Genomic DNA, 10,787 nt, shown 5'->3' with positions numbered 1-10,787 from the left:
AACTCTATAATTAAAATTAAGACCTAAAAAGACAGTAGTGCACCCTTTAAATCAAGCACCGTGTGGATACAATATTAGCCAATCCCAGCGCAAGACTATGAAGTATTAGCCAACTCCAGCGCAGGACTATGAAGTATTAGCCAATTCCAGCACAGGACTATGAAGTATTAGCCAATCCCAGCGGAGGACTATGAACTATTAGCCAATCCTAGCGGAGGATAATGAACTATTACCCAATCCCAGAGCAGGACTATGAACTATTACCCAATCCCAGCGCAGGACTATGAACTATTAGCCAACTCCAGCGCAGGACTATTAAGTATTAGCCAATTCCAGCGCAGGACTATGAAGTATTAGCCAATTCCAGCACAGGACTATGAAGTATTAGCCAATCCCAGCGGAGGACTATGAACTATTAGCCAATCCTAGCGGAGGATAATGAACTATTACCCAACTCCAGCGGAGGACTATGAACTATTACCCAATCCCAGCGGAGGACTATGAACTATTAGCCAACTCCAGCGCAGGACTATGAACTATTAGCCAATCCCAGCGCAGGACTATTAAGTATTAGCCAACTCCAGCGGAGGACTATGAACTATTACCCAATCCCAGCGCAGGACTATGAACTATTAGCCAATCCCAGCGCAGGACTATGAACTATTAGCCAATCCCAGCGCAGGACTATTAAGTATTAGCCAACTCCAGCGGAGGACTATGAACTATTACCCAATCCCAGCGCAGGACTATGAACTATTAGCCAACTCCAGCGCAGGACTATGAACTATTAGCCAATCCCAGCGCAGGACTATTAAGTATTAGCCAACTCCAGCGGAGGACTATGAACTATTACCCAATCCCAGCGCAGGACTATGAACTATTAGCCAACTCCAGCGGAGGACTATGAACTATTACCCAATCCCAGCGCAGGACTATTAAGTATTAGCCAACTCCAGCGCAGGACTATGAACTATTACCCAATCCCAGCGCAGGACTATGAACTATTAGCCAACTCCAGCGCAGGACTATGAACTATTAGCCAACTCCAGCGGAGGACTATGAACTATTACCCAATCCCAGCGCAGGACTATGAACTATTAGCCAACTCCAGCAGAGGACTATGAACTATTACCCAATCCCAGCGCAGGACTATGAACTATTAGCCAATCCCAGGGCAGGACTATGAACTATTACCCAATCCCAGCGGAGGACTATGAACTACTAGCCAACTCCAGCAGAGGACTATGAACTATTACCCAATCCCAGCGCAGGACTATGAACTATTAGCCAACTCCAGCGCAGGACTATGAACTATTAGCCAATCCCAGCGCAGGACTATGAACTATTAGCCAACTCCAGCAGAGGACTATGAACTATTACCCAATCCCAGCGCAGGACTATGAACTATTAGCCAACTCCAGCGCAGGACTATGAACTATTACCCAATCCCAGCGGAGGACTATGAACTATTACCCAATCCCAGTGCAGAACTATGAACTATTAGCCAACTCCAGCGCAGGACTATGAACTATTACCCAATCCCAGCGCAGGACTATAAACTATTAGCCAATCCCAGCGCAGGACTAAAAACTATTAGCCAATCCCAGCGCAGGGAGGCGGGACGCTGTCGAAAAACGGGTGGACATGAAAACAACGAGACCATGCAATTATGTAGAGAGGCCAAGAGATGGCGCCACAACACTAAGAGAAAAAAACACCACCTCCGACATCGCTTCGACTAAACACTTCTTAGCCAAAGTTTACACACACACACACACACACACACACACACACTTCTCTCACTCGACATCTTCTACAGAAATCAGCTCAGTGTTATACTCTGTGTGCTGGTGTGTTCAAATAGTATAGCAAATCAGATGATAACGGGCCCTGGATGATTAAGGATGATGAAGCCATTATTACTAAATCGTTTGATTAGCCCGACCATAATAAGCACCATCTACAACATGCTAGTTTCCTCAAGTGCTCCCTCGTGATCTGATGGCCTACAATACCTGTAAAAAAACAAATAAATAATAATAATAATAATAATAATAAAAGACTGAGATCTTTATTGAGGAGAAAACCAGAAGTGTTGATAAGCGAGTAGCTGTTTCCCTCACACAGACTTCTTGTAGCCTACAGCTCCTCCAACTATCAAGCAATGGCTGAAAGGGGGAAAGGGGCAGAAAGTCGTGGCTTACGAAGGCGAGCGCCGGCCGGGGATGTTGTGACGGTTTCCACTTCTTCATTCAAGCGTCCAGTCAGCCATATCCCACCTTGGCTCGCCACATGAGCTGCTAATCACGGGTTGGAGTGACTCCATGAGCCGCAGCTGATGCTCTCTCGGCGAGCATTAAGCTCTTCTGCTCTCCAGTTGGCGGAGCGCCCCACGTGGTTCCAAGTATATAAAAAACTTCCAGCGTGAGGTGCTTCAGTGTCGTGATTGCGAGCGAGAGCAGCTTAGAAGGACAACGTTCTCCCTCTCTCATCTGCTCTCTCTCACACACACACACACACACGCGTACACACACACACACTCCACGCACGCAGCCGACGTAGCGCGCAGGACTCAGCTGGGAATTCCCTGTGAGACCACAGACATAGGAAAAAGAGGAGGAGGAGGAAGAAGAAGAGGAAGAGGAAGAGGAGGAAACATCAACCTGGCCTCTGAGACTCGAGAGAACTCTGGAGAACTTCTGAAGAAACTATCGAGTGAGCTGAGGTATGCTCAACCTGCGCTGGCTGCTCCCCTGCGCTCTGAACTTCCACACGCCGTGATCAGGAGATGCCAGCGAGGTTCCTCCCATGTGTCACACCAGCCGTGTAGGACCGAGCTCGAGTTCGGATGCTGGAAGTGAAGCCGCGTCTCACCGGAGTTGCCTCCATCCTTTCGGAATGAGTGAATGCACGGCGCACGGAGCCCACGCCAAGAAGATCCCACCTGCAGTTGGTCAGTGACACTCTGCTCGAGTAGGAACTTACGTGAAAACTTCTTGGCTTCCTCTTGTGGGAGAACCCGCTCTGAACGCCTCGCCTACCTGGATATGACAGATTCGTGAGCGCGCAACGAACTCCGTGCGCAGCCCCCGAACGAAGCCAAAGCCGAAGCGAGGAAGAGAGAGACAGTGAGTCAGTGAGTGAGAAAGAGAGAGAGAGAGAGAGAGAGTGTGTGTGAGAGAGAGAGGCTGAGAAAGATGAGTTTGAGCTTGGGTCTGACCGTGCCCGTGGCCTGCGTCGTGCTCTGCCTCGTGCTCTCCGTGCACTGGGCTCAGGCCCAGGAGTCGTGCGCCTCGTGTGGGCTCGGCCGCCCGGACGACTCGGACAGGGTGGACACGGACTTCGTGGAGGCCGTCAAGAGACACATCCTGAGCCGCCTGCAGATGCGGCAGAGGCCCAACATCACGCACCCCATCCCCAAGGCCGCCATGGTCACGGCGCTCAGGAAGCTCCACGCGGGCAAAGTGCGCGAGGACGGCAGGGTGGAGATCCCCCACCTGGACGGGCAGGCGGCCTACGCCAACGAGGTGCAGGAGGAGACGTCAGAAATCATCAGCTTCGCAGAGTCAGGTGTGTACAGAGTGCTAGAGCTTCCAGGCTTTGAACAAACGGGGTGGTTTTACAATTAGGACAGACTAGTTAGATGTTAGCTAAGCTGAGGAACGTAGTTGACTGAGTTAGTGGTGCCGGGAGTTGATCCCAAACCCAACTCCTATGGACGCCCATTCATTGAGCACAGGCACGTTCCTCTGTGCGTAATGTAAACCTGGAGTGGGCGTAACGCAGTGCAGTGCAATCACACAGCATCACTGAAAGTGAGAATGATGCGGCCAAAACTGTTACAGCCAGCTAGCTAGCTGCCAGATCTTCTCCAGATCCTTCATTTCTGGAGGATCTGGTGTGTATGGAGAAATCCGTCTGTGTGAATTAGATTAAACGAACTTTGGAAAAACTTTAAAGATGGTTCTTCAAGGGTACTTTAGTGGAGGCAGTGGTTCTGTATAGACCCATCACAACTCAGAGAACCATTTGGATGCTTAAGTCGTTCTTTGCCTGGTTGAATGGTTCTTCAGACTCATTTTAAACCTCTTGTATATAATGATTGTACATTAGGGACAATTGAACCAGGCAGTGAACCATTTAAGCATCAAAGTGGTTATTTGAACTTTGGTGGGCCTGTATAAAACTGCTGCATTTTCTAACAAACAGTAATATTATTATGGTATGTAGCCCTGAAAAGGGATCCACTGTTGTTATGCATCAAAAAACCCTTCCTCAGCACTATCTAGAACCCTTTTTATGATAGTAAAAAGAAACACACTTGTTTTTATTTCCTCCTAAAGCTTTGCTTGACCTCCCTTCCAAAAGAAGCACAGGATGTTCTTAGCATGCATTTAAGGAGCTATATGAAGCTCAGGCTGAGAGATATGACTGGTAGAAGGCATTAATTCAGAAGATCAAGCCTGCATTTTCTCACTTTCATAGGTTGCAGAGTGTGCCGGACAGCACACAAGCAAGAGGTTAATCATAACGCTTATCCTCCGGTCTTGAACACGGCGCAGCACAATTAGCTTGGACTGTTTCCGAACCCCTTTCTCCACCAAGAATGATCTGAACACACTCATGACAAGGGAACAAAAGGGAGGCAATTATTGGTAGAGCACTGTGCGTTCTTGTTAAACCCAATATGTCAACATTGGGAAGCAAAAAAAAAAAAAGAAAAAGAAAACAAAAGAAATCACTCAGAATAATGCATGAGACATTTGAGTCGTAGTGGGTGATGGAGGCTGGGATGGAGGGGGTGGTTGGGTGGATGAGTGGGTGTAGAGGGGGGGTGGTCCGCTCATATCGCGGTTCTGCAAAGAATGCTTTTAAAATATCAAAGCAAATCCAGGCCTCTTTGCATTTCCCCCCATTATTCATGACACCTTTGAACCTTTGAGCAGCATTGTGTCACAGAACTGGCTTTGGTCCCCCGCTCTCTAGACCCCTTCTGCCTCAGGGCCAGCTGGCGCTAACCCCCAGAGTGGAGGCTGCCAGCCAGGGCATGGCTTTAGGACAAGCTCCCGAGGCATTCTGCTTCTGAGCCTCAGCGAGATGCGCTTGTCCGGTTACCCTGCGACCATATGATACAAAGGTGATAAGTGAGCAAATCAGTGCCGCTGTAGGCTGAGCACTGCCCCAGTCCTCTCAAGGGAGCGCTGGACGCTTCACTCTTTTTACTCTGTGGTGTGCGGCACTGTTATCAGCCAGCAGGCTGGCTTGTATCTCACACCCTGCTATAGGAGAGCAGAGCGGTGAGGCCTGCCAAGGTGCAGGTGAGGACAGCTGCCAGCTTCACGTCTCCGCTAACACTGTCCTACGGGCCGTTTCAGAAGGATTTGGTGTCCCGTAGCCACGGAAGCGAAGCGAGAGATGTGGGCTTCTCATTTGTCGGTAACCATTCGGACTCACTGAACTCTTCACGTCCAGTCCAGCGCAGGGAATTAGGCTTTATTATTTGACGTTATTCAGTGTGGCACGGCGTTCATAGGGTCAAAGAGTTTGCAACAGGACCTGCTCTTTCATCAAGAAATGCCAATCATACCCTGCCTGCATTGATCCCTTTGGCAAATCTTTGTTGCGTGTGTGTGTGTGTGCATCGGATACAGTTGTGGAAAGTAGAGTTTACAGTGCTGGGAGATTGGCAGGAGGTCAGAATCTAATCAGACGGCAGGTTGTATTCTTGGCCTTACTGATGTCCCGGCCAAGCAGTTCACTTGAAGCATTTCAAGCATGAGAGCAATCTCCAGTGAAGCATTAGAATGAGCAGGCTGCTTATATGGTCAAAAGTCCAGTTACCCATGCACTGCATGACATCCCTCTTAAGGAGTCTCGGAGGGATAAGCAGACCACTCCCGTACTGCCGCGCTCTTTGCAGTGGTGTGGCAGCGTGTGGTCTGGAGGTGTCTGAGCTGTTGAGTAATGAGTGTAGCGGATTACCAGCCATGTTGTTTTGTTGGCAACACAGGTAGGAACACGCTGAGGCAGCTCTGACTGCACTACATTCAGTGGCCCACCCAGGCATCAGCTGAGCGCTTGGTCCCCCTGCTCAAACCCTCACTCCCGTTGTGCTCACGGTTAGAACACAGATGTGAACTCATGCAGTCAGCCTTCTTGATCTACCGGATCTAAAATACTTGTTGTTACCTTGTTGTTACCTTGTTGTTACCTTGTTGTTACCGTTCAGCCTGGGCTTGGTTGTAACCTTTATTTCTCCTAATGCTAAGCTAATTAAGCTGGGTTCATTTAACACCCCAGTAGTTACTGAATAACAAGGAAATAATCTTCTCTGGGTTCTCTGGGCACACATTTGGGTGCATCATATACACCTGAATACCTATATATATATATATATATATATATATATATATATATATATATATATATATATATCACCTCTAAACGTTAACATCACATGATCACAGGGACGGACTGTACGAAAATAAAGTGCTAACGTGAGCCGATAAGCGGCCCATCTTTCGCTGGCCTCCCATGGAGTCGGGCAGACAATGCTGAGTGCCCATCTGTGGTCCAGCTCAGCTGAGAGTGGGCGCGCCCAATCAGAGCATTGGCAGTGGGTCATGTGGCCACTTTCCAGACTGCACCCCACCTCCCTGTTCGGAGGGGCTGTGTATCCTAGTGGACGGTGTTGCTCCAACACATCATTCAGACAGACCACTCCCCTGTGAGGACGGATGTCATTGATTTCAAGCAGGAGCTTCTTAGGCAGGCACGAGAACGCTGCACTCACTGCACAGGCAGTGACGGAATATGTAGCACCAGGGGGCATGGAGACAGTTAATAAAGGTTAAAAAATTGCAGGGCAATTGCTTGCTAACCTTTTTTTTTTTTACTTTTATTTGGCTACCTGACACCATGTCTCCAGGGCTTTATATTTCTGTCTTTAAACGTGTGCAGTTAGGGCTGCCGAGAGGGCTGCTTTCCCTGCCAGAGTTGGGAAAACGAGTCTGGACAGGGCTGAGCCACTGCTGCATAGGGGCAGGCAGGCTGTCAGAGAAAAAGAGCCATCTTCTGAGGCAAGCTGTTGACATTGACCTCACCTAATCAGTTTACAAACAAGATCATTTAACCATTTCAGCATGTGCCAGTGGCAAGCAGAGCAGCTATTTAAACCAGGATAAAGATCACACGGAATATGATTAATTACACCATTCAGCACTGGGGTGACATCAGTAATTATCTTCTGCCTCAAAAGAGCGGTTTAAAAAAAAGAGAGAGAAACAAAAGCCCAGCGTCCCGAACCTTTCAAAGTGCTTCACAGTAGTCGAAAATACTGTTGTATTTAGAAAGTAGCCAGTGTCATGTAAATGGCTCTTATTTTTCCTCATCATGCCTTTTATTTGAAGGCCACACGCTCAATGCTAGGCCGTGCCACGGCTGTCTCCTAATACCTCACAGAGTGCATTGTGCTGTCAGTCTTGGAGGCTCCAGGAGCTCCGGGGTTTTTCACTGCACTCGCTGTGAACTCAATGAACCCCCCGGGGCAGGGCCCACATCCACCCCTGCCCCCCTGCATCTGCAGCCCACAGCACAAGGCCAAGTGGGCCCGGGCCCAGGGCTGCGCTTGCTGCAGCCACTGCTCCATCACTCTGGGTGGTATATGAGTGCGACTGAGAGATCGTTTGAGGAATCTGGACCTGCCTGGGCTGTCATGTAATAAGCAGAGCAATGTTAGACATGTAATTCCAAAATCCACCGCAGGCATAAATAAGCGGGTATTAATCTTATGAATTTTTTGGCACTTTTGCGCCAAGCTTTAAGTCATGTATCAATTGAATGTCATTTAACCCCTTACTCTGGGCTTCTTATTCGTTTGGTAATGTTAAGGCATATTACACAAGAACTATTGGGAGTTCTGTGGTAAGTATTATGAAATGAATATGTAAAAGCGCAATAGGAATGGAATTCTTAGTTTAAGGGATTAATAATAAAGCAAGGCACATGCCTAACCCATTATCATGTCTAGACATACATTCCTTTGCGCTTAATAATAATCGTTTTGCATTGTTGTTCTCAAATAATAAGCCTTAGGGATGCAGCTATCCACTGTTTTTATTTGTGCAATATAAAATATGCACAAATAAAGTTTTCAGGCAAATAAGAAGTTTGAAGTTTGTGAAGTTTGGGGGATTAAACCAAGCCCTGTCTTTTCTTCTGTCTCCCCTACAGACGATTCAACTTCATCCAAGTCAACCCTCTACTTCCTGATCTCCAACGAGGGCAACCAGAACCTGTACGTGCAGCAGGCCAACCTGTGGCTGTACTTCAAGCTCTTGCCTGGTGGGCCAGAGAAAGGGCTGCGACGGAAGGTGACAGTAAAGGTGCACTACCAGGAGCCGTCCAGCCAGGGCGGGGGCCGCTGGCCACTGGTGGAGAAGCGGGTGGAACTGAAGCGCAGCGGCTGGCACACCTTCCCACTGTCAGAGGCAGTGCGGGCCGTGCTGGGGAAGGGCGGCCGGCGGCAGGACCTGGACGTGCGCTGCGAGGGCTGCGAGGCGGCCAGTGTGGTCCCTGTCCTGGTGGACCCCTCCGACCCCTCTCACCGGCCGTTCCTGGTAGTGCGTGCCCGGCAGGCTGACGGCAAGCACCGCATCCGCAAGCGAGGCTTGGAGTGCGACGGCAGCAACGGCGGACTGTGCTGCAGGCAGCAGTTCTACATCGACTTCCGCCTCATCGGCTGGAACGACTGGATCATCGCACCTGCGGGCTACTTCGGGAACTACTGCGAGGGCAGCTGTCCCGCCTACATGGCCGGCGTGCCTGGCTCGGCCTCGTCCTTCCACACGGCCGTGGTCAACCAGTACCGCATGAGGGGCATGAGCCCAGGCTCGGTGAACTCCTGCTGCATCCCCACCAAACTCAGCACCATGTCCATGCTCTACTTCGACGACGAGTACAACATCGTCAAGCGGGACGTCCCGAACATGATCGTGGAGGAATGCGGCTGTGCCTGAGGGCGCACGGCGAACTGTAGACTTTGCGCTGCATCAAAGAACGACATTACAAAACAGCGACAGACATATTTATGGTCCGTGTGTACCACATGCATATAAATACGTGTTATTATATGTACACTCAGAACAAGTACAATCACGCACCAGAGTGTGTGTGCATGGAGCAGTGGGTGGTTCATCAGGTACGTGACGGAGGAGCGATTCGGTCCCATCTTTCGAACACAAGGCATTGGAATGAGAAGGGAAAAGTTATCACCAAAAGTTTGCTTTTTTCTAGTTTGCCATTTCTAGACTTAAAAAAAATGGCGTGGGCCCTCTCCCATCCTCTCTCCGACAGCGAGGGAAGAGGGGGACGTGTCCGACTTTACCTGTGACAAGCTGGTTTTGCCCATTGGTATGAGTACTTAGCTAAAACCGTTCCAGGACTGGTGAGAAAAAAAGCACTGACATATCAACGTCCTACACACTTCAAAACATCAGCACTTCTACAGCATTTCAAAGACAGTGACAGATCAGTCTTCAGCTACCATGGATGATGGAGATGATGATGTCAACCCGCACGTTCCTCAAGGCATTCTTACGGCCATGGCTGAAACGACGTGCGGCACTGTTACATATCAGTCGGGTAGGCTGAACGCCGAACTGCGAGTGGCCTCTTGGATGGCGCCGGCGTGCATCAAAACTGTTTGTCTCGCCCCGCGGGCGCGCACATGTCCATGTGGCAGACCGCTGAACCAAGGGAGGGAGGTCTGACAGGTGAAGTACGATGTTCTAACTCTCTGGCTGTGAACTTCAGTGGCTCATAAATGCTGTCAGCACCATGTGCTCTGTGGAGGCGTCATCGTACTGACCAGCTGGCAGCACAGCACTTGCGAAAGCGCTCGAAATGCACAATTCAAAAGCACTTGCGTATCGAAATGCCTTCAGAAGGGTTCTCGAGAGGTGCGCCTACCCTCACTCCTAGTCCTAGTAAAATTGAAAGTGCCGCATGAGCTATGCAATGTATAGTAATCGTGATCCGAGTCAGACTGAGCGTTTTCTGTTTTTTTTTTTGTTGTTGTTTTTGGTTGTTTTTTTTTTGTTTTTTTTGTCTTGCTAATCTTTAACTCTGTATCAATACTTGAAATGTGATCTTCCGCTTGCTTTCCAAAGCGGATGATTGTTTAAAAAGAAAAAAACATTTGCACTGAAAAGTTGCGGAATTAATTACGAAAACGAGAAATGAAAAAAAGACAAAAAACTGCCATTGAGAAAAAAAGCGTTATTTTTATAGTAGTAAACAGAATTTTGTGAAAAATGTATGTACCTAATAATGGAACCAAAGAGGCCAATATTTTAGCTATTATAATACAGTGGCGAGGCCATTAAAATATGTGTAAAATAATTGTTGATCCTTTTCAAGAGGCCTAATCACTGTATCAGGGTACAACGACGGATTCCATTTTAGCTCATGTTTCTTTTTTTTGGTTTGTTTTATGTTTTTGTGTGTGTGCGTCTTTTTTACTTTGTACAGCAAATGTATGGACCAGACTTTTGACCATTTAATTCCTCAGTTTTCTATTTAATAAAACTTATTTCTAGCTGTTGTTACAAAGTTAATTAGTTCCACACGTCATCTCTGTACAGTTTATGTAAAAATAAAAAATATGCTTTCTTAAATATTTTGTAACTTTAAAATAAATTCTTACTCTGCATCATAGTGCTGTTTGTGGAAGTGGTTATTTGCACCAAAGCTTATAACTGGTCATTCAGGCACTGCCGGTTGGATCT

The 10,787-nt window shown here is 48.2% G+C and overlaps 1 protein-coding gene across 1 annotated transcript; it reads left to right on the top strand.

Moving 5' to 3' along the window:
- Window positions 1-2,415: 2,415 nt before the first annotated feature.
- Window positions 2,416-10,549, top strand: inhbb (inhibin subunit beta B). Its single transcript, XM_072686143.1, has 2 exons — window positions 2,416-3,570; window positions 8,233-10,549. Exons 1-2 carry the CDS (start codon window positions 3,198-3,200, stop codon window positions 9,015-9,017), a joined length of 1,158 nt encoding a protein of 385 aa, XP_072542244.1. The 5' UTR covers window positions 2,416-3,197; the 3' UTR covers window positions 9,018-10,549.
- The last annotated feature ends 238 nt before the right edge of the window (window positions 10,550-10,787 follow it).

The sequence above is a fragment of the Salminus brasiliensis genome, chromosome 8 (assembly GCF_030463535.1).
Source record: "Salminus brasiliensis chromosome 8, fSalBra1.hap2, whole genome shotgun sequence".
NCBI lineage: Eukaryota > Metazoa > Chordata > Actinopteri > Characiformes > Bryconidae > Salminus > Salminus brasiliensis.
This window is presented reverse-complemented; position numbering and strand designations above follow the sequence as displayed.